This window comes from Syngnathus typhle, linkage group LG1 (assembly GCF_033458585.1).
Source record: "Syngnathus typhle isolate RoL2023-S1 ecotype Sweden linkage group LG1, RoL_Styp_1.0, whole genome shotgun sequence".
NCBI classification, from domain to species: Eukaryota; Metazoa; Chordata; class Actinopteri; order Syngnathiformes; family Syngnathidae; genus Syngnathus; species Syngnathus typhle.
In genome coordinates this window covers 13,940,153-13,953,471 of record NC_083738.1, presented here as the reverse complement: position 1 = coordinate 13,953,471, position 13,319 = coordinate 13,940,153, and the positions used below count along the sequence as shown (strand labels likewise).

The 13,319-nt window shown below is 39.8% G+C and overlaps 3 protein-coding genes across 4 annotated transcripts in view; all 3 read left to right on the top strand.

Moving 5' to 3' along the window:
- LOC133152908 (collagen alpha-1(XXIII) chain-like) overlaps window positions 1-5,598 on the top strand; it is a 93,953-nt gene extending 88,355 nt beyond the window's left edge. The window contains 11 exon segments of the mRNA XM_061276922.1: window positions 28-81; window positions 325-381; window positions 455-481; window positions 566-625; window positions 714-785; window positions 863-889; window positions 969-1,022; window positions 1,619-1,705; window positions 1,857-1,955; window positions 2,952-2,990; window positions 3,723-5,598. Coding sequence (XP_061132906.1) covers window positions 28-81; window positions 325-381; window positions 455-481; window positions 566-625; window positions 714-785; window positions 863-889; window positions 969-1,022; window positions 1,619-1,705; window positions 1,857-1,955; window positions 2,952-2,990; window positions 3,723-3,773 — 627 coding nt within the window. The 3' untranslated portion in view covers window positions 3,774-5,598.
- A 1,519-nt stretch (window positions 5,599-7,117) lies between these two features.
- On the top strand, window positions 7,118-9,893 carry rack1 (receptor for activated C kinase 1). Its single transcript, XM_061276227.1, has 8 exons — window positions 7,118-7,333; window positions 7,748-7,919; window positions 8,304-8,451; window positions 8,566-8,661; window positions 8,870-8,980; window positions 9,139-9,279; window positions 9,481-9,591; window positions 9,782-9,893. The coding sequence occupies exons 1-8, from the start codon at window positions 7,225-7,227 to the stop codon at window positions 9,845-9,847; spliced, it is 954 nt and encodes a 317-aa protein (XP_061132211.1). The 5' UTR covers window positions 7,118-7,224; the 3' UTR covers window positions 9,848-9,893.
- Window positions 9,894-10,334: 441 nt separating this feature from the next.
- On the top strand, window positions 10,335-13,046 carry LOC133152651 (nucleoside diphosphate kinase homolog 5-like). Of its 2 annotated transcripts, none has more exons than XM_061276480.1 (6): window positions 10,335-10,539; window positions 11,322-11,518; window positions 11,902-12,002; window positions 12,082-12,200; window positions 12,301-12,396; window positions 12,830-13,046. In XM_061276480.1, the coding sequence occupies exons 1-5, from the start codon at window positions 10,414-10,416 to the stop codon at window positions 12,385-12,387; spliced, it is 630 nt and encodes a 209-aa protein (XP_061132464.1). In that variant the 5' UTR covers window positions 10,335-10,413; the 3' UTR covers window positions 12,388-12,396; window positions 12,830-13,046. The 2 variants fall into 2 exon arrangements, with proteins under 2 accessions (XP_061132464.1, XP_061132549.1); XM_061276565.1 differs by lacking the exon at window positions 10,335-10,539 and adding an exon at window positions 10,574-10,717.
- The last annotated feature ends 273 nt before the right edge of the window (window positions 13,047-13,319 follow it).

Sequence of the window (13,319 nt, the reverse complement as noted above, 5' to 3'; positions counted from 1 at the left end):
AAGTTCATCTTGGGCTTTGCCACACAGGGCATGGATGGACAGAAAGGAGAGAAAGGTGACTGCAGACTGGACGACAACCTGGTCAGTGGACCGCGCACATTTTTATTTCCCCTCTTTCAGTCTTGACTATTGTTTTTTATAATAATGGATCCTAAGTAATTCCCGAAAAAGTTGAATGTAAAAGCTTCAGTTGTCAAGATAAGGCTTAACTTGCATTCACAGAACGATGAGGCAGAAATCTAAATGATGACGAGTATGTACTGTGATCGATTCCTTCCTCACTTGTGATTTTACACAATGCTCCTTTGATTTTTATTGGCACAGGTTCAAATGATTTCACAGCCAGGCCCACCAGGTCCACCAGGAGCTCCTGGATCCATGGTGAGTGCTCTTATCATTACTGCAAGCAGCAAAAGATTTAAGCAATTATACATATACTCCTTTTGTTTTTCAGGGTCTGCATGGAATGCCTGGTCCAAAGGTAAGCATGAAAGGCAACCTTTCAGTTATTTTGTGGCTGCCGTGTCATGTTGTTTGCTGCTTAAATTCCTTTATTGCAATATAGGGAGAGCCAGGATTTGGGATAAAAGGGGAGAGGGGGGACCCCGGTTCTCCAGGACCCAAAGTGAGTAACGCCTCGCCAATGCAAGCATAATGTTAAGGAAACAGACGTGATGCAGCAATGATAAGGTGCTTTTGTGCTGTAATCGCAGGGATTGGATGGTCTGCAAGGTGCACCTGGATCCCCGGGCTTAGTGGGTCTTCCAGGGGCCAAAGGAGAAAAGGTAGGCGGCTGATCACTTCCACAATTGGAGCACCTATCATTGTAAAACTGACATTCGTTATGTGTACCTGTTCACAGGGCAGGCCAGGGGAACCTGGACTTGACGTGAGTAGCGTCTCAATGGGAATTTAGAATTATCCTGCACAGAAGCTGCCCTCTGACCTTTTTGTTGATCTCTTTGCAGGGTTTCCCAGGCCTCATGGGAGAGAAAGGTGACAGGGGAGAACGGGGAGATAAGGTTGGTACAAAGGGAAACCAGAAATATTTTCTCAAGCACCAGAACCAGTGATATTCTATTGCCACACATTAACTTTTGACACAGTCAGTGATCAATCCAATGCCAAAGCTGGATCAAACATTAATGGCGCATACAGTAGTGTGTTTCACAATGTATTTGACCATCACCCAAGATTTATGCCTATATTCATGCCTGCCCGAAGTTAACAGCAGTGATAATCATTGTAATGTTACTGTAATAGTTGAGACCCCACTATTTAGAAATCTCTATCTGTGAAAGTTCTGAAAAGGAGGCTGAATAGTAAACCCCATTAGTCACTAAATAACTAACCCTTTTTAAGATTTTTTTTAGGTTTTGAATGTTGTGCGAAATGTATTTCTGACTCCTCAGAGAAGCTCGGTGAGCTGCATCAAATGTGGTTGTAGGAAGGTGAATTCAGTTTAAAATTCTGTTGAACAGTCAAATGTTGAAACCTCTCTGACAGGTTCATTTAAAATAAAACATTTTAATCTGTAAAGCATAATTTTTGTGTAAATGAACTCATATGTGATTAATCGTAGATGTTGGTTGCTTGAAGTGTTTTTGTCTTTGTCCAGGGTGACAGAGGAAGTGTTGGGAAGAGAGGGCTGAAGGGTCAGAAGGGAGAACAGGGTCCTCCAGGCCTGGATCAACCCTGTCCTGTGGTACGAAGCCCCAGATTATTGACCACTACTTAATGTATCTCTGTCGTGTCTTACTTTTTCATGTTTCTCTTTGACTTCAAATTCCAATTTTCTACCTCTCTGCAAGTTTCTTCCTCCAAGTTGTGAATGTGTAACTGACTCATGCTAACAGGGTTGTGATGACAAAAAAGATCTGTCTGTGAAAGGAGCGCTTTCTTCTCCTCCACCTCCTGTTCTTCCTCCTTCCGCTCCTGTGGCCCTCTGTCCTCTGGTATGGTATATCTGCTCCTTCATCTGCTGGCAATCGTGCGTTTATTTCATTTGCAGGTCTTTGTTGACTGCCTGTTGGTTGTTTGGTGACACTAAGATGAATATTCACAAAAGTCTTAGTTATACTTGGGGAAAGGCCATTTGTAGAAGGAACCAAAATCCGGATACGATTGCTACCCTGGCAAATTTAGATTTTTTATTAATCGATTGGGTATCCTCTGGCTGGAAATGAAACTACACTTAAATCTCAATTTTACACGAACTTTGAGGTCCAAAATTCTGGGAAACGTGTCAACCCCAAACGGGCGTTGTATGGAAAGTCTTTTGTTTTCTTTTTTAGAAAGGCATGTTTTTAGGCAGGTTTTTCTCAAGATGAGACCGATGTAAATACTTTCAGTTTTTTAACCTGTGCAACTCAAATGTAAAATAAAAATAATAATAATTAAGAGGGAAGTAAAAATAAACAACTGTGATCATGTAGTTTCACAAATGCGCACACCCTCTTCTAACTGGAGCTATGGCTGTGCTCAGTAACCAGTAACACAACATGTTACTGGTTACATGTCACAACATAATACAACTCATGTTAAATGGTCAGCACACACTTGGCACTGGTTACAGTGCACTGATAACTCCAAATAAATAACATTTCCTTATATGTGTTTCTTTCAATCAGAAACCTGAAAGAGTGTGCTAAAACTAAACTGTAGTTGGACCTGGGCCTCAGTCTAGGTGGAGGAAAATATGAACTGTTCCAAATAACAGTCAGCATGAGGAAGAAAAAAAAAACCTCAGGCTTCTGCTAGAAAAAAAAATAAACTTGAGGAAAAGTGCACGTTAATCTTCTTAGGTTATCAGGGGCATTTTACAAAAACCTTGCATTTGAACAGGGGTGTGTAGACTTTTATATCCACTGTAAAGATTAAGCCAAATGTTTCATTTTTGTACATTTTGTGGCTTGTTGATGAAACATCTGTCTGTTGTTGTTACTGCGCAGGGACGTGATGGGTTGCCCATACCAGGCTGCTGGCACAAGGTGAGGAATCTAAAAGGGCATTCAGTTTACTGTGAACCAATTCCCCTTTAATGACGACTAACTGGGAGAATTACAAACCCCAATTACAATCATGTTATGTTGAGACGTGGCGTAAAACATACATGGAAATACTACTGTATTTTATGCAATGATTCTTAAATGCTACATTCCTAAATACACCACAAAGACAAGACATTCAATGATTAACTAATCTTATTTATACACGTTTATTTGATAATTTATATGCATACCACTGTATGAGTGTGTAGTTCTAACATTTTGCACATTTGAAGCCGTGAGTTGAAACCAAATAGATCGTAATAATATTGTGATTACTAAGCAACTAATCGTTTCTCCCCTTTATGCTTCCTTTGCAGTGATGACTATGACTAACCAGCCGCATGGAGTCTGTACATAATTGTCTTGGTATATATTGCAAGTGATTACCAATAACTTTTCATTTGTTTTTTGGGTTTGTTTTTTTGAATAAACATTTTTATATAATATATTGAAACATGGACAACTCGGCATTAAGCAACCATGCTTTGAAAGAAAGAAAGCTGAACTGGATGTGGGATTCTTTGAAGGGCAGACCAGGCACAATGTGCTGAAGTCTAACTACCTTACTAACCAAGTCTGACTTGCTCAGCTGGATGGATGCTTGAATAGATCCCCGCAGTGGCCGATGAATGAGTGTGCGTCACTCTTCTCGTCCTCTCTGTTTTCCGAAAGGAGGAGATGGCCAGGCAGAAGCTTAAACGCAAGCGTCTTATTCAGCCTTGAAGGCGAGCGGGAGTGACTGCTGGGGAAAAGGACACTTAAAAGGGCCGAGAGCACGGAGGCAGATTGGCCTTTATGGAGCAGACCCCGCCCTGCACAGCCTCTGTGTCTTACTGAAAACTTAAAATCCCCCAATGTGGAAACTCTCCCGAAGGGGTTGACAAATCCACTTCGGCTATCCCTTGAAATCTCTTGCTGATGATGTAGTGTGACGTCACTGGCACATAGGGAAGGATTCAGCCCATGTTATAATTCCAGTCGTTTTGGCTAGGATCTTCTAAAATCTTCTGTAATTAACTGCATCATCTTAACCAATGTTGTGGATGGAATTATAGAAACAATAGCTTTTCAAGCACTCGTAGATTTTCAAATGTTTCTTCTCCATGTTTGGCAGTGGAAATCTGTTTGATGTTACATTTTGCATTCCCATGCATGCCATGTTTATTGACGGAGTTGAAGGAGCCGCTGCAGTATTCATCGTAAAGCATCATTCAATGGGGCTAATTAGCTTCATTGTTTTGCTGGTTGAGTTTTAACAAGTTTAAAACCCACCGTGTGTAATTTAGTTTGACTGATCGTGGTTATTATAGCCCAGATGAAGACATTTTTGTTCTCTCTTGCTGCTGACTTGTATGTTTTTATTTCTTTAAAAAAAAAAAATACTAGTCATTAGAAATTGATGAATGACGAACTAAATTATTTCATTTTGGTCAAATGTGTACCAACGTTTTTATTAGGAATTGAGTTTTATTTACTAATCGTACACTGGCTTTGAATGCCAGTAATGCTGCCTTTTGAATAGTTTTTAGTCCAAGTAGATAAAGGGCTTTTGTAGGTGTGTTTTTGTCTTGGCCACACATTTACAGACTTTTATTTTGCAAAATTCCTAAAATGTGGCATAGTTATTCAGAGATACAGGATAAATAGAATTATTTTTGCTACAGGTTCACAAAACAGTGATGATAACAGAACTACATTTTTGTAAAAAAAAAAAAAAAAAAAGTACATTAGATATTGTAGATTGAACATCAGTACAAGAATATTTTTGTTCTCATGATTGACAATTGAAGTTTGTTTCTTTTAGTTAGTTATGAGGCAAAGAAAATGCTATGGCGCTGAAATGTTTCCTTGTACACCACAGTAAATGGCAAATAGAATGTTCAAGTACTAGTTTTGTTTTATTTGTAAAGCTTGGACTGCAATTTGCTAAAACAAAAAATGTATAGATGACCTACTTACTCTTACTGACCTGTTTTTCTTTCTCATTATCAATATTCAGGCTGTAACATGTCACTAAAGCAAGTGATGCAAGCTTTATATACATGTGCCAAATTTCTATACTGACGCAACAACAAAAATCATAACAGAAGGGTTTATATGTTCAAGTCAGTTTACGTATACATTTACATATGTGGTTCCGCTTGTATTTGATAAGACTTTCTATACGCGAGAAGCTTCCTGTAAACTATCATATATATTAAACCTGATCAGAAATGCAAAGCAGTTTACAGTCACTGTAAGGCATAAAGTGTTGCCATTTGACTGGAAGCTGTGTGGTTATCTGACAATCAACATAGGACTAGGATTTGTTTTGCAGGTTCTATTCATTGTAAGACTTAACAGAGTAAGTAACTAGCACAATGTCTGTTCTTTGGTGTTGTAGCCAATAATATCACAGTATTAGCTTGACTTTGTGACAATGTTTGGTTGTGTACTTGGTTGTAAAAGAATGAAGCTATTTTTGTAATTATTGTCTAAATATGTTGAACTTGGGTCAATTTAACTTGACTGAAATAAACGATGGGTTTATGCTTTCCTTTTCCTTTCATATACATTTCAGTTGATTTAACAGCTTTACCCTCCAGCTGCATCCATTACTCTATTTTTTGTTTGTTGCATGAGTGTGTTAAGACACTTAAATGTTTTATTTTAAATAATCTCACACAAATGTGCAAAGGGCATGGATGTCAAAGGTCAATGTTGATCTCAAATTTCCAAAGTCTCTTGAACTAACATAGGGCCCAGGATAAATTCTTCATATTCACACTTGCCCTTTTGTTACTGATTAAAAAGTTAAGTCTGAGACTCAATCACTAGTAAGATAATAATAGTTTGGTCTACATAACTTCATTATAGAAAAGTAACATTGGCGTTTTTCTGAACTGTTAACATCAACTCTGGTTTTAAATATCAAATAAAGCTGGTGTGAAAAAGTTTTGTATTTGGGGCTGTGAGTTGTTCATGAATCAAAATTTGGACTTAGTTTGATCCATCCTTTTGTCTTTTGTCACTGTAGGAATTCTTTGTGAGCAGAACAGTTTTCTTACTGTATTTAAAATATCAACAGGTCTTTTTTAATGACATTTTCTCTGACAACACCATTCAGAAGTATGTTAAGACAAAGGTTGTAGTTATTTGTTTATTTAATTCTTATTTTTTTGAAAGGCTCTTTATGCAGTTTATCCATCACCACTCACTGCACTTAAGAAAAAATGAAGCATGTACTTAAATGCTCCAAATAAGCAAAAGAACTGTACTTGGGCAATTCTATTGCATATCACTAGATGGCGCCAATTTACCTATAACATTTTGAGAATTACTATTTTGAATTTTCTATCATCTAGAACGTTATAACAAATATGTGAAATAACTTTTGCATTTATTCGTGTATTTCCTGTGTACATTTACTATATAGCACCAGTTATTTTCAGTTTGGTTCTTTTTATTTCTCTTTTGTTTTAAATAAATAAATAAATAAATAAATAAATAAATAAATAAATAAATAAATAAATAAATAAATAAATAAATAAATAAATAAATAAATAAATAAATAAAAACATCTTTCCATTTTACAGAAAAGTCTGCATAGAGTTCTCCAGTAATAAAGCTACAACCGTTCTTCCAAACAGTTGCAGTGTGTACAGATCCAGAAGCGGTGCTGGACAGTTTCAGGGTGTCTTTCTCAGGAAAAAAAATAGTTCACATTAATGTCCCTTTTAAACTTTGTAATGTAATGGTTCACGGGATAACATTTATGAGAAATTTGGTATGACAACTCTTTTACTTTGTTTGTCAGGGGGGAAAAAAATCGCCATCGTCCATATATACTTTTTCCCCAGTCAATATCATTGAGAAAAGAGCTTCAATAGAAGATCACATACGAAACTGATGAAAACTCTCTCTAATATAATTCACGAAGACTTCTTTTACTATTGTTATTATGTGCCAGACACATTTTCCCTGTTGTTTACCGTCGCCTGCCGAGCTTATCCGTAAACGTATTGCGTCACCATTTCCCAGAAACCTTTGCTGGCTTCTCACCCCTCATAGGTTTTGCATCCGGGTCTCAACTTCCTTTTCCTCTGTGCCCAGATGCAATGAGGACCTACAGTTAATTTGGGCCTTAGAAAATCCGAATCCATCCTCGTAGAAGGCTTCATCGATCGACGCCAAAATGACCGAGCAGATGACAGTGAGGGGGACCCTTAAGGGGCACAGTGGATGGGTCACCCAAATCGCCACGACGCCTCAATATCCCGACATGATTCTGTCGGCGTCCCGAGGTGAGGTTCCACCGCCGGTTTCGCCAACATGGCTGCGCTAGCGTGATGCGGCGAACGATTTTCCCGTCGTGGCGTCAAATAAACCACAATGCTACGCAGAGTGCATGTCAAATATATACAATCGTTAATTGTGAGGCAATACATAGGTATTCAGCCTGACTAAACTGGACAGACACGAGTAAATCATTTGTTAGCCGCGGTTGCTAACGCTTCAGTGGCACCTGACTGACTGTATAGGTTGGCGAAGTCCGAACTTCTCATGTTAAAATCCCAAAGCTATTAATGATGGTCGATAGACTCGTACTAATTGCAAATGTTTGTTTTACGTTAGCATTTCTTGATAACGTTGTTCCAGTCACCTTCCTAAGGAAAAGTCTATTTGCCCTAAAGACCTCTTGTCTGCCTTCCTCACAGACAAGTCTATTATCATGTGGAAGCTGACCCGTGATGAGACCAACTATGGCATCCCCCAGCGGTCCCTGAAGGGCCACTCGCACTTTGTTAGCGACGTTGTCATCTCTTCTGATGGACAGTTTGCCCTGTCTGGAGCCTGGGATTCCACCCTCCGTCTGTGGGACCTTACCAGGTCAGTATACATCAGAGGCTAATTTAATTATTGCGGAAGATATGAAAAAGATGATGGCCTCAACTATACACAAGTTTAATGATTGTACCTTCAACCCATTCACCTCTTCCTATTGACTGACACATTTCCATGGCCTTTGCTATCCAATTTAAGGCAACGTTTCTCCACTGATAAATCGCCAAATCAACATGAGATTTTGCACAGGATTAAGATATGTAGAACCAATTTAATGCTTAACCTCGGATATCATGGATTTGCAAAGGTTTTGGTGATTTTTTTAAAATGTTCTGTCAATCGAGGTGTTGAATTTGAGGTGGTTGTTGTTTTTTTCTCCGTTTAATGACGCATTGTTACATTGAAGTGCTTTGTGCGATGTCTCCACAGTGGTAACACCACCCGCCAGTTTGTTGGGCACACCAAGGATGTCCTGAGCGTGGCCTTCTCTGCCGATAACCGCCAGATTGTGTCTGGCTCTCGGGACAAGACCATCAAGCTGTGGAACACGCTTGGTGTCTGCAAGTATACCATCCAGGTAGGCTGCTGAACTTGAGATATATTTATTATAATTCACCTTGATTATTACCTGATACTGTGCCAAAGATCATTCCAGCAAATTAACGATTTCTCTTACGTTTTCCCCTTTCAGGATGAAGGCCACTCTGAGTGGGTGTCTTGCGTGCGCTTCTCCCCCAACAGCAGCAACCCCATAATTGTGTCTTGTGGCTGGGACAAGATGGTCAAGGTATGCTGTTCCATCTAAAATGCACATTTGTGAAATAATGCACATTTCTAACATGCCTTTGCCCAGTGATTATTTTAAAAATGCATGTATTATCTTAGTTTCACACACTGATGAAACACTTTTAGTATGAGGGCATGATTCTGTCCAGCATCATGAATCGTGTGTCATCTTCATTTCAGTAAAATATATATATCTTTTTTGCACCAAGGTGTGGAACCTTGCCAACTGCAAGCTCAAGACCAACCACATCGGCCACACTGGTTACCTGAACACAGTGACAGTCTCTCCTGATGGCTCCCTTTGTGCATCTGGTGGAAAGGTAAACTCAAGGTCCAGCTTGCTGGGTTCTGTGTTGAAGTGTAAACTCATCTGTTTTGCAGCAATGATAAATAGCTTTTTCTGAGCATTAGGTAAAATTATTATTGTCAAAGTACAATGCCAACGTTTATTAGAGCGTGTTCATTTTGTCCTCTTCAGGATGGTCAGGCCATGCTGTGGGACCTGAACGAGGGCAAGCACCTCTACACCCTCGACAGTGGTGCCACCATCAACGCCCTGTGCTTCAGCCCCAACCGTTACTGGCTGTGCGCCGCCACCGGTCCCAGTATCAAGATCTGGGTAAGATTACTCTTTTCCCATACTCCAGAAGCCGTGCCGGTTATATGTAAAGTTCCACAGTGTGTGACAATGATGTGACTTCCATGCCAACTGTATTATATGATGATAACAGAGGCTGTTTCTGAGTCAACAAGATGAGGCTTTTCTTCTCATCACTTATTGCCTGCTGTTTCCTGACTAAGTATTTCCCCATTTCTGCAGGATCTGGAGGGCAAGATTATTGTGGATGAGCTGAGACAGGAGGTGATCAGCACAAACAGCAAGGCCGAACCCCCACAGTGCACCTCTTTGGCCTGGTCTGCTGATGGACAGGTATGTGCTCGATTTAGTACAGCGCTGAAAGTGATTGTCTCCCCCCCCCCCAGTGATTATCCAATTCACTTTAAACTCTGATGTCTACTGATGACAGTCCTGCAAATATGAGGGGCCAAATGGATTATTTTGTGTAGACATGACCATATTTTCGCTTCATGTTAACATGTCTCCTTTTGTTTTTGTACAGACCCTGTTTGCTGGCTACACTGACAACCTGATCAGAGTGTGGCAGGTTACTATTGGAACCCGATAAGAACTTTTCCTTAAAGTATCTTTGAATAAAAGACTGTTTGAAAGAATCTGAGTTTCATGCTCTGTTTAAAATGTGTCTGGACCAAATCTGAAATTTGATCAAATGTATTCTGCTTATATACCAAAATTGTTGCACTGGTCTACGCATCTGTATAATTTGGAAGTTTCAAAAAGTCTGTTACATTATCTACATTTTAAGTTTTGACGGATATTCTTTTTTTCTGCTGTTGTGTACTATGAAGTCTAATATTGTCTCACTGTCAGTCTGTCCACTGGCGTGAGATTGGTAAAAAATAGATGATTTTGCCATTTGGTATACCTTGTTGCCCACGAAATGTTTGTGTTGTCCCCGTAGCCAGTTCAAAGCAGTTAACGCTAAACTACTCACCAAACAGGTAATTTATGTAAAGTACAGTATGACAATCAAACCTGGTGGACCGTGAGATTGCAGAAAATGTTATACTTGTTTGTCCTGCAGTAATATGTGATCATCGTATCCTAGCAACGTAGCTCAGACCGCACCAAGCTTAGACCAGGAACACACGCTCATTCGTCATTTCGTCTACCATGGACACTGCGTCGTTTACTCGTATTCACGTGGAAAGAACTTTGGCGCTCATTAAGCCAGATGCATTTCACAAGAGTGAGGAAATTGAAGACATCATTCTAAGAAATGGCTTCTCTATTTTGCAGGTGGGTGTGGATAGCGATAGATACTTTAGTGATCTTTAATGCATTGGCGCAGATGGCATTTGGGGTGGGTGTCCCCCGCGGTTTCATTGGGACCACGATGTGTCCACAGCACTCAAAAGCGACAAAAAATCCGGTGGTCAAACAGGACGGATCGAGACGAGCATGGAGTCTGCAAAGCGTATGTGCTGCTGATGCGTTCATGTTTCACCACAAAATGTGGAAATTTGTACTTCTCTCCGAATTTTCTTCCTGACGTCGGATATTCAACTCGTGCTATCGACTCTTCGTGTAAAGACTATAATTGTATGTGCTGTAAAGCTGTCAACGTGCACACCAAACAGCGATTTGAGCGTCTTTTCCGATTCTCATTGACTACGCTTTCAGCCAGCGCGTCTTTCCACGCTGGAAAAACTTAGGTGTTTTCTCAGCGTGAAAGACAAAAGGAACCATTTTCTGATTTTCAGTAGATGTTTGTACCTTTTTCTACTTGGCTAGTCTGGCGACATGTACTCAGGAATAGCTGAATTCAACTATACTGAAAATATTTGTGGAAATCGTTACATCTTTGGTAGTATTTTGACCAGAGAGTGAGGTTTGCAGCCAGTGTGAGGTGTCCGTGCAGTGCCTGTTTAAAATCTTCAGAAATAACGCTGAAAATGCAGGAGGGGGGGGGGGGGGGGGAAATCCCGTTGCTAAAATATGGTAGTTGATTGTTCTATGTATAGTAAGAAAGGTTCCGAAAATTCCTTGGCAAGATGTGTATAACAACTCATATCCAACAGAGGAGGACACTGCAGATGACTCCAGAACAATGCAGTGACTTCTATGCAGAACATTATGGAAAACTCAACTTTCCCAGCTTGACTGCCTACATGAGCTCTGGTCCAATCATTGCCTTGACTCTTGCTCGAGACAATGCGATAGCCCACTGGAAATCAATCATTGGACCTGCTAGGATCACAGAAAGTCACATAGAATGGTAAGCTACATAACATATTACTTAACATTACTTTTCTTTTTCTTGCCAAACAATGCAACATTTGTTTTTGTTCCCTTATTTCATGAACTGAACTGAGAGAATTGAGCCCTTTTCTGTGGGCCTTTTTTTTTTCTTCTCAAAATGTGTCCACATTTTGCAAAGGCAAACTGCTCAGTGGAAGGGATGGGACTTTTGTGCACATAGAAAAGTCTAAGCTCTTTCAGTTTCAATTCAGATCCTGAAATATTGGAACAAAAATTTATTTCATCTTCATATTTCATACTTACTAGATGTTCTCAGTGTAATTCAGTCCCCCAGAATCTAATACAGTTCTAGTGAGTGTTGATCTTCTTGTGATGTGTTCTTTGATTTTTTTCCTGTAGCCTTAGAAGAAAATATGGCACGTCTGATCTGCAGAACGCTCTCCATGGCAGCGAGTCATTTCATGCTGCGTCCAGAGAGATCAAATTCATGTTCCCAAACAGTAAGCTGCTTACACACACGCACGCACAAACGCATTGTTTGTTTTAACACATGCATATAATTGTGCTCAAAATACCCAGCTTTGATTGAGGCCTTTCCCACAAGAAAAGAAACGGAAGAATACCTGAGTCGATATGTGAATGAAACATTGCGCCACGGACTCACTGAGCTCTGCAAACACAAACCACTCAACCCATTTGTAAGTACTTAATTGTTTTAACACTCAAGATGGGTTCATTTTGACCAATTACTATTATGACCTCAGATTACTAAAGCCTTAACATTGTGCCCTTAACTAGGTTTGGCTCGCTGACTGGCTCATCAAAAACAATCCAAACGGGCCTCAAATATGTGATGGAGCCTTACAAAAGAAGCAAAATGACTGACGAAAAAGGGTAATACTGCGGAAAATCAACCGTTCACAATGGGATTTATGTTCTGTAGGGTGAATGTATTTGCTCCATGTCAAACTATTTACCACCTCTTTACTAACTGTACAGACAAGGTTTCAAGTCACAGTTTAACATTTTGGACTGTTATAAAGAAAATAAGTGAAACTACTTTTTGGAGAGGCGGCACAATGGCCCACTGGTTAGCAAATCCGCCTCGCAGTTAGGAGGGTGCGGGTTTCGACTCCACCTCCGGCCCTCCCTGTGTGGAGTTTGCATGCTCTCCCCGTGCCCGCGTGGGTTTTCTCGGGGCATTACGGTTTCCTCCCACATCCCCAAAACATGCATGGTTGGATGATTGAGCACTCCAAATTGCCCATAGGTTCAACTCTTGTTTTTTTAGGCTCTGAACTTTTTCAAATGTTGTCTTTTTTTTCAGGTTCAGATCTTTTTTTTCAAGTTTCACATTTTTGACCAAAATCTGGCATGGGCGGCGCCTTGCTCAAGGACACTTTGACGTGATGACTGAGCTTAGGGATTGACCGTACCACCTTCAAGTTTACACATTTGATATGTGATTCACAGGTGACAAATTTAAATTACAAGCATTTGGTTTCAGTCTTAAAAAATAATGAATAAATTGTGTTGAACAAACATATAGTTCTCATATTTGTCCCGCACTTCTGGATAAATTGTTCAGGTCGCTCTTTTTGAGGCCTTTTCTTATTTATTTTTTTCTGTCATCTTGTCAAATCAATGTTTTCAGTCTGCAGCAAAAAATTAATTATTGCCATTTAGTGTTACAATGTTTGACGTGAATTCAGTTACGACCAATACTGTCCATCCTCTGATCAGATTGCTTAAAATGTATACGACTGCATGCATTTATAGAAATCCCAACCATAGCAGGTACATTAACTTAACAGTCT

What these genes read in the sequence shown, in the direction of transcription:
- rack1 (XM_061276227.1), top strand. Translation starts at nt 7,225, where the DNA reads ATGACCGAGCAGATGACAGTGAGGGGGACCCTTAAGGGGCACAGTGGA. An exon ending in CGTCTGTGGGACCTTACCAG is followed by an intron (nt 7,920 to 8,303) that starts GTCAGTATACAT and finishes ATGTCTCCACAG; the next exon opens with TGGTAACACCACCCGCCAGT. An exon ending in GTCCCAGTATCAAGATCTGG is followed by an intron (nt 9,280 to 9,480) that starts GTAAGATTACTC and finishes CCATTTCTGCAG; the next exon opens with GATCTGGAGGGCAAGATTAT.
- LOC133152651 (XM_061276480.1), top strand. Translation starts at nt 10,414, where the DNA reads ATGGACACTGCGTCGTTTACTCGTATTCACGTGGAAAGAACTTTGGCG. An exon ending in ATGGCTTCTCTATTTTGCAG is followed by an intron (nt 10,540 to 11,321) that starts GTGGGTGTGGAT and finishes CATATCCAACAG; the next exon opens with AGGAGGACACTGCAGATGAC. An exon ending in ACAGAAAGTCACATAGAATG is followed by an intron (nt 11,519 to 11,901) that starts GTAAGCTACATA and finishes TTTTTCCTGTAG; the next exon opens with CCTTAGAAGAAAATATGGCA.